We start from the raw sequence: 15,957 nt of genomic DNA on the forward strand, positions 1-15,957 counted from the left end.
AGCCACCACCGCAATCTCGGTTTCTGTGTGCCGTTCTTCAACGTACTTAGCGTTTCTGGTCCTGATGAAGCTATACACATACTTAGGTTTAAGATCTTAATCCTCAATTGGTAACGACAGCTACGATGCTTTGTACGGAGTTATTTAATTCTAGAATACCCCATTCTTATTTATATTTTATTAAGTACCAAAAGTTACTTGTTACAAAAGTAAAGTATTATTGGTTACGCTTTTAAATTATATCTGAATTATATTTCACTAATATTATATCATAGATGCATTGATATGAACACCTAGTCATGGTAGCAGCCAATTAGGCCATATTACTTGCCATGTAATTAATCGTTATACCGATTATGTAGTTAATTACTTTGTTGTATAGTTGATACAATTAGGAATTATGTATCAAATAATACTAATTGTCCGGATCTCACCGCGAAAAGGTGTTGCGAATGAAGAAGGCCCACCCTAACCGCGACCCATCCACTCTCCTTTTACGCAAAAAAATCTACAATTTATTCATCGTCAAATTTTGGTGTGCGTTTGCACAATGTTTGAAACAAACAGCAAAAGGAGCTTGAAGAAGAAAAACCGACGCGAAAACTAGAAACCTGACTAGGATTCGTGACAACCTAAAATCTAAAAATTAAATTAAATCTTGCTCTAATCGTAATTCTATACGGGGCACTGCTTTATATACATATTTAAATAATGCTAAAGGTGTAAGTATATCTACTTTTCATACAATAGATTTTTTGTCCCAAATGCAATTGCGAAAGGGTTCCGCGTATTAAAAAGGGATGAATTGTTTGGAAAATAAAGTTCTTGGAAACGTGGGTGCTTCAGAATGAGTACCTTCAATGACTGCACGTGTGGAGTACGTTCTTAAGGGCATCCAGTGCTTTGTGAATGCCAAGCACTGTGAATACGTCAAGTTGAAAGAACAATAAAATCACGTTTTACGAGCACTTGGTAAGATTGTGATAAAAAAAAATATTTGATATTGTTAAAATATTACATTTCATACATGGAATATTAAAAGCAGTCAAAAGTTTCGTTAATGAAACATTTTTATATTTATCATGTTTTCGTTCATGCACTTTCGATATGATAATATTTAAAATGATATCAGACAATAAAGCAGCATATAAATATAAAATACCAAAAAAAAAAAACAATCAAAAGTTTCACGAACGAAGATTGTATACATGTGAATTTGTTATTTAAGGGGTATATCATATTTCTTACATTTTTGTATTTATAAAATTTGTCACATTTGCAACATCGCAACATTTACTTCTAAAATCTGCGTCTATAATGCTCAAATTATTCAAGACAATAAAAGCGACCACAGGTAATTGGCTCTACATTAGCATAGCTCTCTCGTGTATTAGATTCAAATACATATTTAAAGAAGCGCTCATTTTTTCACGCTAACAAATTGCCCGAACCGATGCACAAGAGTTTCTTCAACATTTATCTTGCGAATCATTATTCAAAAAATCCACTTTGCGAGCTTCGCGTTTAAAGCACAAGTTGGCCCTCTCTGTTGGCAATTAATATTCTAGCCACTATACTCTGTTCATTAATTTCTTTGAACGACCACCGACATTTGTTACATGTTTGTCGTCTTCTTAAAAAAATGTACACGCGGAACAGATTTAGAATATCGCGATTTATTGCAATAAACACAATCGATCATAATAAATTGCAACGCTAGAAACGACCGTATTAGATAATATGGCAATAATAATAAATTTTATTGCTGTATCGAGGATTGTTATGCATTTATGAAAAATTCAAGATTGCCAAAATCCACAAAATGCACATAATGTGCAAAAATACGTAGAATATCCAAAGTATAATACTTACTTTAATATCCGGTAGATAAAGCATTTCCTGAATCGCGTTTATTACAATATGAATCTACATAAACATCGGCAGTCTATTTGTTATTATACTATCTAAAAATTGGGAGAATAAGATTTGTAAAATCGTCAAAATTACGTGATAAAACTTTATAGAAGTAAGTGATATAGCAAGCGTATGTATCGTTCGAAATCGTTGCATTGCGATAATTATTTGTAATTCCTATTCATCACAAAATTCATCGGAATATACGATACTCGATAGTCACGCGACTACATTAGAATTTACAAGGCAATTTTCCGCGGCACTTTCATACCCTTTTACGCGTCAAAATCCGTGTTACGAATTTCGTATTATTGTATAATGGTGCTATCGCTTCATCGATGATGAAAATTTAATAACACCAGTTACGTTCATGCGAAGCAATTAATTAGTATCGAACGTGCCAATCCGTATATCCCTTCAGCGTAATGTAATTTCTTTCCCTCGAGCAGACAAGGGGATAACGATATTTAACTGGTAAATTAAGACGAAGCAAATCTACTAAATAAAAACTACCCTTAAAAAATGCAAAATTGCAAATGAGCACAGTGAAATGCGAGATGAAATTGAAATGTACATTGCAAAGAAATATTTGATTTATTCAGAGAATTTTATCTGTCATCCTACTATTCGAACTTTTTAAATATGAAGGATTAATGTTAGCCTTGTAAGATTATTACTTAAGGTGCCTCGCGAATTGCAGAAAAAATATTGTGTTGTTATTTCTATACACAGAGGTAAGATCAGGATAGTTATTATTTTATTGAATGGATAAATCTATCACACCGTTCTGAGCCAAAAAAACCTTTATTGCACGCGCTTACAAAAACTAGGGATAAAAACGAAAAGACATCTTAAGCCCATCGATTAAATCTATCTAACTAGGATTATCCTCTAATTACTATAATATTTCTTATAACTAACGCATCTGCATATGGATGGCGAGCACGAACTCACGTTGTCATTTTCAACATATTGCTAAACAGCAACACGAATATTTAACGCTCAAATATCATTTATACATATATTTTTCACAAATTGTTTCGAAAGTATCCATTCAAGACCACTATAGCTCTAATCCCAAAATACAGTTATGGCCGAAAGAAGGTCTAAAATTTGCATATTAACAAATTTATACTAAATACGTTTCACCGTGTCAGTAACGATCATTTACTCGTGCATTTACGTCTGTTACGTCTATTCGATCCAATATGTTGTTCACGCTATATTCGATACTTTTATCCTTTGGACCAAAAGTTAACCTCTAACCCTGATAATCTCCGTTTCAGGGTCTCGAGCACACGATGAGGGGTCGTGGAAAGGTTAGAAATGCCCAGTCGGACGCGAGAACGACATCACGTCGTGACTGAGCTATCCAGCTTCCTGAATGGAAGCAGGGCGTGTGATAGCAGCGAGGCAACTGGACGACAGACCCACGAAAGGGCTGGCTCGAGCCCTTAACAAGCATTCCGGAAACGTGGCGAAAAAATGAGGTGGCTTCTGTTCGCGTTGGTGTCACTTCTGCCGGTGGCTGGTAGCCTCCAGAGTAGTGGCGTGACGAGGGGTGGCAGTGGCATTCAAATCGGCACCAGCGATCGCGGAACACACGCGAAAGGCACCGGACTGTCCGGTGGACGAGGTCACTCGGGTGTAAGACTTGGCGACGCGAGATTCCCAAATTCTACGAGGCAGAGACCGTTTACCACGACTACTAGCACCACGCCGCCATCCATACCGAAAGTCACCATCGCGCCACACTCCGCTGACAGGAACAACTCCAACACCTTGAAAGTAAGTAGCATTTCACGAATGAAAATTTTCTCGATCGTTGGAACGTTAGACGCTGTTATCACAGTTGGAATCTGCTTACCGTGGATCGTAATCATAGACGCGCAAATTTTGACACCGACGCTGCAAGCGAATGGGATCATTAGTGTTCCAACGTTCATTTAGAGATTTAAGGAAATTAGGGGAGGAGGCAACAGAGACTAACGCGAGATGAAACTTTACGGTACCTGGTTTATCGCGTTAAGCTGAAATAGCTCTGAATGAAACGCTTCCTTTCAGCTTCGCTGTACGAGATTTTAATAATTATTTTATTTTTGCTGATCTAGTCTCTGAATAGAAACAAACGAAGCGCATGTGTCTGGAGAGAATTTATTATATTCGAAGTGTTCCGAGTTTTAGATTAGCTTTTAGATTAGAGCGATGATAGAGGGATAGAAATTTAACTTGGAATAATCTGGAAATTGAAACTCCCTTGAATATGACTGGCAACGTAACTGGTAAAGGAAGTAGTTATATAGGAACGCTTTGAGTCGAGATGTTCTAGAATTCCTATTTTCTTAAAGAGATTCTCACCATCCATGAAAACACGGTTCTTCGCTCAAGCTTGATGTATGACGACAACGCGGTTAATTTGTAGAATAAATACCTTTGGAACTGATTACTTTTTCTATCACTTTACAGGGAGAACAAATCAAAGCATGGCTTGAAAATTATTCTCATCGAAATGTAATACGTCAGATATCACATTTTTTTAAGGAAGATATCTCAGTAGTTTTAGATTTGAGAAACACTAGAAAACGTTAACCCGCAAACAAGTTGAACAAATTTTATTTCTAACGTTATTCTTTATCACTATACATTTGAAAAATACTGATAAATGTTACCCTAGAGATATGTAGCTTGATCTTCGCATTTATTAATGTGCATCTTCCTGTAATGTCGCTCTTTGTTACGACGAATCTCGTGAAGAACGAGCAATTATATTACCACCCGTTTCATTCGCGCGTTCTTAGCTCCAGAAATCGAAGAAGGACGCTTGGAACGATGAAATTAGATGACCCCGTTCCTTCGTATGTTTCTGCTCCTTCTCTGGTATTCCCGATAATTTTCTTCTACCAATAGTTTGAACAGCAGTAATCAGGACAACATTCCACAGCTAGAATTCCTATCTGAAGACGGATCTTTCCCAGGCTAAAAGCGATTTCCTCTTTTTTTCTTTGACTTTCTTCGTTCGAGTCTCGAAACGACTTCAGTCCCTTTTTGAAGAGGGATCGATAAAAAATTCAACGTTCCCAGATACTAAGAAAATTTCTCTGCAGGATTTGTCCTACCTTCGCCAGTATGGCGTCTTGTCGTCCAAGACGGACCGATCTTATTTAATAAACAATGAGTTCGCCGGAGGATTCTCTTGAATCGAACGATCGTATTTATAGGTAGGATATTTCCGTAACATGTAACCAGTTTCGAGAAGATAGCTTTTAGTTGAAGATAGTGGATATATCTTGCTCTTCCACAGTAATGCACCTACTCGAAAATGATCAGAACGAACTTCTCCTTTAATTCGCTGATATTACTGTTACGGGATGAAATTTCTCTTGGAAGTTGAAACTTTCGAAGTTTAATGGTATCATTGGGCCCTTCGCTTCGAAACCACTCGAAATAAAATGGACATAAAAGAAATCTCCTTAATTTTAGAAGATGTTGATGTGCTTTCCCTAAGTTTAAGACGGATCCCACCTATAAAACTCTCTATATAAAATACGAGTAGATTCAGATTTAAGTATAGATTTTTTCTCCGACAATGTTTCGTTTCATCGTTTGAAACAAGTTGATAAACTATTAACAATAACGATATTCTATCGATATTTTGTTATGTAATCCTCTACGATTAAAAATTTGTTAATCTACGGACAGAAAGAACGTTGTAGTTTATTAGAATTTTTTATTTAAATCTTAAACAGTCTACACATTAACAATTGCTTCCACGATGATTTTCTATACGATAATATATTTATAAAGGAACGAAACAGAGAATTCTAAAGATACACATACACAAATCATACAGAATCGTAAAAGATTAACTGAAAGAACGAAGATTCCAGTTCTTCTTTCATACCATAATGGTAAGAAAATTGTGACACTTTCACACCATTTTCCCAGAATAGGGAAAATTCAGAGAATTAATTGAATCTCCGAAGAATAATCGTCGTCACGTTGTCCGCTAATTACGCGGCAATGACAGCCGGTTCGCGCGAAGCTTTTTTTCAATTGGCCTTTCTCTCACTCTCTCTCTCTCTCTTTCTCTCTGAACGGCTGCTGGCTGAAATACTATCCCCGCGGTAATTACGAACTTCTTCCGCCAAGTATAACTCGCCAAGATAATCGCTTTAAACGCGCCACGGAAAAGCCTGCCGGACTCCCTCGAGTAATTATTCCGTCCCACGCGGCGGTCGCCATTACTCTCCATTTTCGACGGCACGATCTATCGCTCTCGATCAGTCCTCCAACTGACGTTTAATCATCGTAATGCACACTTTTCACTGCCAGACAACAATTAACGTCGAGATCGCTATGGGTACGGTTCTCGTCATCTACGGCGATTTTATTCTTAGAACTACATCTACGAAATGATGGAAGATTTCTCGCTGAGATGCTACTGTGTATTTCTTCGAATAGATGGTACAGAAAGATACGACAATGGATGGTTAAATTCTGATAGGAAAATAATCTTTTTAACGGAGCTATAAATAATGAGAAGTTGAAATTGTTGAAGTTTAGTTTTTCAAGAGGGTATACAGTGGTGCGCGAAAGAAAGTTTGTAAAATAGGGAATATAAAAAGACAGGATAATTTTACAAAATGCAAATATAATACATGTATGCCATAGAATAAAAAATTGTTGGCAATATCGTGACACATTTCTAGTATAAAGAATGTTAAAATTCATAGGGTATCGATTCTAAACTTTCCTCTATTCTTCAGCCTAGGTATCTCATAGATTTCAATTCTTAGTTTATTCTGTTTTAGTTTTCAAACGAATCTTATGCCACATTCGAAATTCGTTTCTCAAATTAGTTTTAAAAACTGGCTATCTATCTCCGAATTTACCTTGTTGGGGAATTTTATTTGTCGAGAACTCGTCCTTAAAAGTAATGTTAAATTCAATTTCACGGGATAAAATGAACTTAGTGAAACGTATAAATTATGCTACAGCCGTGTTGGTACTCGTAATAAACGAGGAACAGACTTGAGCACCGAGACATATTAGCAAAAACCAGGAGGGTAAATGGGTTTGTACGATATGAAAGAGAAAAAAACATGAAAATGAGAAAATTCGAGACGCGAGTAGACAGAAAATGACACAACATGTATAAAATGAAAAATCCAGGGGAAAGGAAAAAGACATCGGCGAATGCAATAAAAACGTGACAAAGAGGGGCAAAATTAAGGTTTGAGGAATGGAATGGGAAGGAAGGGCTCGGGAAAAAAAAGTGAAGTGAAAGGCGATGAAAAAAAAAAGTAACTGAAATTTAACAGCGAGAGAAACGAACGAACAGAAGAGCAAAACGAGTAGATAGGGGAAAGCGGGAAAAGGGAACCCAATTTTTAAAGCATTAAGTTAAACTGCCGCGAAAACGGCGGCAATTATGGCGGCACGCTCCGCGTAGAGAACTGGGTCGCGATGTCTAATTGTAAAGGCAGGATGATTTACATTTCTAATTAAACATATATTTCAGGCAGGAGTAGCGCAAAAAGAGAAGGATGTTCCTTCTTCTCGAAGAACTGCGAACTTTTCGAAAGTATGTCTCAATTATAGTTCACTCGGCGTTTTCAACTTCTAAAACGGAGCTAAAGCGATCGTCGAATAGTTTACGGATTTGAGATTATAATATCGGATGAAGTCGTCGTTATACATTCTGAATCTATGAATATCAAAAATTAGCAGAACTTTCGAAGATACGATGAAATTTGTGATATTTCTTCGTGAACACATAGACCTCGAATCTTATTCAATTTGAAACTTAAAACTATTTCTTGTTATTTTTCTCCTTCCTCTTTCTTTCTCAAGTCTTTTTCTTCTTTTCTCCCAAAAGTCCTTTCTCCCTTTCCCTTTCAAATTTCTAATCTTAACGAATTAGATAATAACGCAAAGTACTAATTACAAATAAGTTCGAATCGATTTATAATCGAGCAACCCTTACACGTTCTTAAATCGTTTTTTTTTTGTCATATAAAAGATATAAAAATGACTGACAAATCCTTATGGTTGTTATATAATTCGGAAAGAAAAGTCTTATTTTATAGAACAATATAATTCGTCGTTTTTTCTACTATACATAAAAGCTACGAAAAAGATCATAGTTATCTTTAAAACGAAAAAGAAAATCATTTTCCGTCTTAAACTAACAACATTCGTGTCTTCTAAACGATTTCAGACGTAGCCAATGGTACGATCGAGAAAAGTTTGCAAAGTGATAGGCAGAATTGTAACTTACTGTCCGTTCTCTGCCTACGTACCATTCATCTGGCGCGATCGATTTGCGCAACAGGTGCGCGCTGATCCATTCTCGTCGTAACAAAGTGAACACTCTACCCTGGATGCACTTTTTCGTCTGTTTGAATGCTTAATACTTGCCTGTTCTATTATATCACGCTTCTTACATTTAGATAACAGTTCTGAAAACGATATAATACATTAAACGACTACTTTATTACTATAATAACGTTACTTTCTTCTAATTAAAATTGTACAAGCTTTCTAATATATTTCTAATAACAAGTTTCAACTCCTTCTAGTATACTAAGACAATAATTAATAATTTCTTATTGAATTTACAATCGCGATATTTAAAGTAATAGCCAATGTATTTCGCAACGCGAAATTACTTCTAATTAAAATATTTCATCTGGTTCCTAATGTGAATTTTATAGCAAGTCTCAACTCCTATAAAATAAAAATGGAGCGAATAGTTTGTTATTAAAATTTACATCGCGATATTTAAAACGAGAACGACTGGATGTTCTGAATGGTAAATTATTTATACAGTTTTTGAATAATTAAATTCGTGATTAAATTCGTCTCAGCAAAAGTGAAATAAAAATTTTATTTCCAGTGACTAGTATGGAAAGTATAAATGTGTGATTAATTTCTGAAATAAACGACAACTCTTTAATGATGTTTAAAGTGTCCCAATAGAGATACAAATTTTTAAGCGTCGGTTCCGCTTTCGACTCGTGTTTCACTAACTCGTGTTTTCTCATGTAACAGGTGGGCATGATGGTTCCGCACAAGTCCTTCGCTGTCAGAGAATATACGAAGGCAGTGACTTCATCTATTAACATGTTGCAGAAGAGCTCGAGAGGACCGAAATTGAAACTTTTCGAGCAGTACGACATCCACGTGAAAGTAGGCATGAAGTCCCTGACGCCGAGTCCCACTGGTAAGTCATCTTCTTTGTTCCTCTACATTTTTCTCTATCGCATAGGATATAATTAAAATAAGATAAAATTAGTCTTCCAGTTAGTTCGAAAACAGGGCGATCAACTATACTTATAGCGGAATCTTTCAGAATATAAACTGACCAACTTCATTTTTTACCAATTTATCAATTTCTCCGTTTCTTGTCAATGTCGTTCATGTTTGTCACGTCACTTTTTTCCGCTTTTCAATTTATGAAGTTGATCAACGTGGCTTGTGAACAGTTCAGTTAACGTTTCACGCAGGATCGTATAAAAATACATTGAAAGAACTTTTCTATTACAAACGCTAAGGTCAATTAACTATTTATTATGAAATCTTAATTACGAGCTAATAAACGATACTACATATACAGTCACATAAATGTGAATTAATTCACTGCGAAAATTATTTCAATTGAAAAGTAAAAGAAAGTGACGATACTACAAAACGGCGTTATCCTGTCTTTAAAATTTGCCTGAAAATTTACCATCATTTATGTTACTTTCTTACAATAAACGGACATATGAAAGTATATTATTTGTTCTGTAAGAAGTTAGACTCTAATCACATATCTGGGCGATGGGATTGGGCCCTTAACGAAACACGAAGTTGATTAGTGTGTCTTCTGAGAAGCTCACAAATGAAACTTTATCCTGCTATTAGTCTCAATTTTTGCGAACTCGATGACAGGTCTGAAGCTCTTCTATCTCGGTAGAAGATTTCGTGATGAGAATACTGTGTTTTGTAACTCGATGGTTCGTTTGAGCCTGGCACGGTGTTCTTCGTGGCCATTAGGGCGAGACCATGTAGAAAGGTTTCCCTTTACCTTCGACGACTCCATCCCCTTTATTTCGCTATCTTATTGTCCCCTCAATAGTCTGACTAACGAGAATGAAACAAACCGACAATGAATTAAGAATTCTCCGAGTGTTTCAATTAATTCTATTCGTCAGATTAGAGCACGGTGAAGGAATTTCAGCTATGAAATAAAGAGAAACGTATCTTCAAAGTTGATAAAATCGTTCCGCAAACACTACTTCACCCCATAATCCAGGTCTGTTCGTTTCTCTTACCTGCATAATTGGAAAGATGAAAAAGCGAAGGAATAACCTCTTCGCCTCGAAGCTTCGACTATGTCAATTTAATTCTCCTTGAACCTTTGCGAACGTGGTATTAATGTTCAGATGGAAAAGATTTATCTGGTAATTATGATTAAAGAACATTAAGCTTGCAATTTCATATCATCAATATGATCATACGTATCCTTGTGCATAATGCTATCGAACGCAAGATTATTGTTAAAGTAAATTTACATTGATAATAAAAGTTACATGCCAGACATTAAATATACAAACGCGAATTTTTATTATAATATTTCAAAGATACAAATTTGCAAATGTTTTGCAATATTCTCTATTTTCAAATCTTCTATGAAAAATACTACAAAACTTCTTTCCTTCTTAAATGTTACATGGTGGTGCAGTCTTCATCAGCTATTTCTCCACAAGTAACATTTCTTATTCGCTGTAGCAAACCATGGCAATAGATAAAGCACGATACCGTGGTGGTCAAAAAAAGGAATTTTTATTTAACCTGACGTGATACTTTTTGTTTGTAGCTCGCTTGGACTATTGGAGACTTTGCTATGTTTAATTTTATTCGTTGCGGAAAATTTAACACAGGTTCTTTGATCCTCCATGGTGAAATGTAAAAAACTCGCAAGTTACTCAACTGACCGTAGAATCTATCCTGTGCAACCAATATCGCCGGAAATTAGCAGAGACGTTAGAATTGGAACTTTTCGATCGAATATTTCTATCACAAGAAACTGAACACGAAACAATTGCACTGGACCTTTCGATGCTACATTATTTTCGCTGAATAGAGATAAAATATTTCCCAGAATAGCAAGAAGATTAAAAAGAAAATACCCCACTGACTTCACTAAAGCTATTTGGCAATTAAGTTAGAAAAATTTACCAAATGTCCAGCTGGGCAAATTATAAAGTACAAATTAAATAATTAAAAAAAAAATAGCAAATCACATCTACACGAAGCTCCTTGATGTGACCTAATCTCTAAACATCTCTCAGCCCCATCTCGTTTCTTGTCTCTGTTAATGATTTCATCTCATTCACCTCTCTATGCATCTATTCCAAGACCAGCTAAATTCATCCAATGGAACAATAAATCTGGAAACACGAACAGTTTCATTGATAGACTGCGCATATTTATGCATTTATGTGAAATCTGAAGACGTAGAAATGAATGGAATGCACATAATGTATTAGGTTGTCCCAAAAGTTCTTATAAGGAAATAGTAGATGCTCAACATTTTTCGTTTTATATTATTTTATTGAATTATGTTTGATCCATTTTCTTCTATCACTACAAAATGGATCATACATGAATCCATAAAATAATATAAAATAAAAAATGTTGGGCAATTTCACTTATGAAACGAAAGATACTTTTGGGACTACCTAATAGTATCGTGGACAGGTTGCTTAAGAAATATCGGGTGAACCATAAACAATGTTGCGAGGAAGCCTAAGTGCCGACAGGCCAAAAAGGTCTGGAAACTTCAATGGGTCGAGCAGTCCATCAATGTATACGCGGAAAAAAGGCCTACGTAACCGTGGGCGAGGGCGGTTGCGGAACACGTACGTGGTGGGGCTATGAGAAAAGACAAAGGGATGCTAAGGGAGAAAGACGAATTAACAGGCAGTCCTGAGTTGAGAAGTCAGTGTTGTCAGCGTTGTCGAGGAGGATGGTCCGCGTGAAAAGAGAGTGTTGGAACGGTTGTGACGAGAGTAGTGAGTAACGAATGATGACTGCGTGCATATGAACTGACGGAGCATCATGCTTGATTTTGCGTTGGCATGAACGATATTGAAACAAATCATACCGTTACTAAACCTACTAGCACTATTATTTTTCCCACAATAATATACAAAAATATGTAAAGTAGACCAATTAGAGTATTCGTTATAATTATTACACTAATGATTAATTATTACACTATTACTCTAATATGTAAAACGAAAATTTAAATTTGCATAAAAGTCCGCAGTCGGCTCGTCGATTATTAGGCAGATCAGAAGACAGAAAACACGCGTCAATCAGCGATAGGAGGCCTCTGAGCCCGTGAGTTTATTTAAGAGTGCGTGAATAAAGTAGCTTGTTAGCTATCTGGATATCTTCACGCGTTTCTTGTAACGAAGAAACGTGGTGTTAATACGCGAAACAGGTGAAAAGATGATAACGTGTTTGTGCCTGGGAACTGGTGTTGTTTACGGGGCAGCCGCAAAAGGCTCGTTTTTCGCCTAAGCTCCCGGAACACCTGTGAACCATTTCGTTTCAAGCGACCGTGCCTTTGGGGCGTGATAAAGCTGTGGCCGGGTAAAAAATGGACTTTTCCACCACCTTGATCGTCTAACCAGCTTTCTTTCTTTTCTTCGCTGTAATTAGGGAAGCAAAGGAATGGAAAACCTGGGAAATAAGCCGCGCGCCAGCAGTTCCAACGAAGCCATTTTATTGGCACCTTGGCGAACTAGAGATTGTCCCGCCAATTCTACCACTGGAAATTGGACCACTGAATAATTGTGATTTCATCTTTCATGTGGTTAACTCGAGTACTTTAGTTAACCAGGCAATTGGTAATATTTATTTAGAGGCTGGAAATATTTTATTTTGAGGCAGCCTAAATTAAATTTCTTAGACTGAACGCGTGGAGAAAGTTTCGGTAGTGTTTGGTAAACGTTTACGGATAATGCGTTGGTCGAAAGGAACATTTTTCGCGGATTTTATGTCGTTCTTGGCACCTTTAACGGTGTGCTCAGCTTTAAGAGAATCTACCCCATCGCTTACACGTATATATATTGACGGAAGGGGTGGTTATTTGGTTTCCTGGACGAATACATGAAATCTTCGCTTTCTCTAGAATGTAACGTGTCCATATCCATGAAAATATAAAACTAGAATTATAAAAGACACGTTATATCGAATGATAGATCTTGGATTGGTTCACGGTTACTCTTCGATGAAATGGAATGCACCGTAAAATATAAATTGCGTAGATAAGAAAGTTGTTTTTAACAAAGATCAAAAAGAAATTGTAATTACTGCAGGGTAATACGATTTTTGGTAATACTCGTTGCACCATATCGTATATTATATACATAGCTGTATTGTAAAAAGAAACTACGCTTCGGAAATAAAGTAAGCATATGAAATTCCGGAATAAAAATCAAAGCAACCCCCTTAAAAAGAGATAAAAGTATACGAGACCATAGAAAATATCCTGGTAGTTATCGTTTATATGCGTGGCTGAATTTTAAAGTAAAACACTGACACTCTTCGTAATTACATTTCATCCTGCGTATATTTTACCCAAAATTCCATTGTCCCGTCGCGTTTTTTAACAACAGCCACATAATTCATTTACGTTCAAATTTTAATTATGCACTTTCCTTCTTTTAGCGTTATCTTTAACGTTCTGGTGGCGAAAGCTGTGTCACTTACAGCTGGCAGAGATATAATATTTTTGTATATTATAAAGTTCTATATTTCTATTAGACTCTGTACGAAGGATTTTATTTTTTAACCAAATTTATCTGTCACGTATAGGTAAAAATCGCTTGCTTGCTTGACTTCTTCGCTTTGTTGCTATAAAACAAAATATTCGATAACAACAACGATCTAGCCTTCTCCGAAAGAATATCGCAATCAAACTGCAGATGTTTGTACATTTATGTGAAATATTTACCAAATGTCCAGCTGGACAAATTGTAAAGTACAAATTAAATAATAAAAAAAAATTTATGTAAAATTTGTAGATACAAAAATATACAGAAGCCGTATGATAGGTAAAAATATATAAAATATCGAAAATAAAGTATTGGTTATGGTACTTGGTAAGCGAAACAAACCTTTGCGTAGAATTCATTTCTTCACTTGTGTTGTAAAAATATAAATTTACATAAACATGCGCAGTTTAATCACGGCGTTCGATGTAAATCGTGTCCAACTCAACGTACTCGGTATTTTACAAAATTTGAAATGTAAAATCGTCGAACGAGGAATTCTCTTTCGACTGCTTTATCGCAGTGTCGCTAATTGAGGGATGATACAATCGTCGGAAACGGGAATATTTCAGACAACCAAGAGACTTAAACGAGAATTCGCGACAGTGGCGCAAGACGAATTTAGACGAATGCAAATACTTGGTTGACTTTCGACTTGATCCGACTTAAAGAACCAATTCCTAGAAAACTTTGTCTGGGCTGTTTTAAGCGGACATTTTACGTCCAAATTCCGCCTCAAAATAAATCCGCTGGAACGCGCGACGGTCGTGTTACGAGCGGATTCGGCCGTACGGATTGAAAGAGAAAACGTGTCGTTCCGGAAACTGCACGATGACTTTCGTAGCGGATGAAAATTGTCGGGATCCGATGCTTTTCCCGCGAGGAAAGAACGTGGAAGAAGAAGGGACGGATACAGAGAAATTTTATCCCGGTACTTTGATTGGGTTTCGTTACTGCGTTTCTCGGGGAATTTCTAAAATGTAGGGAAATGGAGGAAACCTGGGAATAGAAGAAACACGAGACTGATGTATAGATTTTCAATTTTTGTGTGTGAGCTCTGAGGAATTTCCGTTATCCGGAAGAAACGAAATTTGCGGCAGGAATTGATAAAAGCAGATGATAGGAGAGTAAAAAATTCAATATTTGCTCTTTCCGTTTTTAGATTTTTATGTAGATAAAGCATTTCGTTCATTGGACATTCCGTCGATGGACTTTACTTGCGCGCCTACAGCCTTACTTGAAGAGTTTTACGAACGTTAAATTCGAGAAATTTTCGCTTTCTATACAGTTACAAAAAGGCGGTGTGTAACGTAGCTGATGAAAGTTTGATCAGTAAATATGTTTTGTAAGTAAATCATCGTACTGTCGTTAGACATCGCAGCTCGTACAAATACTTAATGGAAAAACTTTCAACGGACGGTTTTTCTGTACAAGTTGGCGATTTGATTCAGACTTCGCACAATTTTTTCACAGAAAAGAATTCAATCTCGAAAATCAGATTCTAGAGACACGGGAGAGTTATTTTTTAAATTCTATAGCGACGACATAAATGAATTGTTAGATAAAATATAGTCATAAGTAACGGCAAGATATTATACTGAAGGTTAATCTTTTTCCATTGGAATAAAAACAGGAGTTTTTGATAAATTTGACATGAGAAATAATAAGCAAATGAGATATTGTTCCCAGAATTTGTCGAAAAGTATTCAAAAGGAAGATACATAGATACTTACCTGATCATAAATCTAAGACGAATCTTTCAGTAAACGTGCGAATGTCAGGCGAAAAAGGGAGAAAAGTCTGGCAGATCGGTTCAGGATCATTTCGTGGGAACGTTTGTGTCTTTTATAGGGGTGCCAGGTTTATCGCAAAAAAAGTGTTCTTGGTCGTATCTGTGGTCATTGGAAAAAATGGCAGTGAAGTTTTTCGCTCGTTTTTCCGGCTTCATTGCCAATACAAATCGGACGAAAAGATCTTTTCGTGCTTTTTATCTTGAGAAACTTTCAGTTGCAAAACTGAAAAGGTTGTTTTTTTAATTTTTTATCGTTTCAGTTTCTTCGTACCATTACATACAGTGTCACACAAAAATACATAAAAGGTTTTGATACTGGTAAAACCTTCTATTATACGATAGTATTATAATGTGTTATACAAAACATTAAAAAATTTCATTACCATTACGGCACAACACGATCGTCATGTTGTTCTTGAA

The 15,957-nt window shown here is 36.1% G+C and overlaps 1 protein-coding gene across 7 annotated transcripts in view; it reads left to right on the forward strand.

The window, feature by feature from the left end:
- LOC117242097 (glutamate receptor ionotropic, NMDA 2B) overlaps positions 1–15,957 on the forward strand; it is a 314,701-nt gene that overhangs the window by 131,077 nt on the left and 167,667 nt on the right. For 6 of the 7 annotated variants that reach the window (XM_033508487.1, XM_033508486.1, XM_033508488.1 and 3 more), the window contains exons 3-4: positions 3,201–3,702; positions 8,968–9,139. In XM_033508487.1, the coding sequence (XP_033364378.1) occupies positions 3,400–3,702; positions 8,968–9,139 (475 nt within the window). In that variant the 5' untranslated portion in view covers positions 3,201–3,399. Of the gene's footprint in view, positions 1–3,200; positions 3,703–8,967; positions 9,140–15,957 lie in introns of those variants that run through there. The other variant, XM_033508490.1, reaches the window with a different exon arrangement.

This window comes from Bombus vosnesenskii, unplaced genomic scaffold, assembly GCF_011952255.1.
Source record: "Bombus vosnesenskii isolate JDL3184/JDL3185 unplaced genomic scaffold, Bvos_JDL3184-5_v1.1 scf7180000016263, whole genome shotgun sequence".
Lineage (NCBI taxonomy): Eukaryota > Metazoa > Arthropoda > Insecta > Hymenoptera > Apidae > Bombus > Bombus vosnesenskii.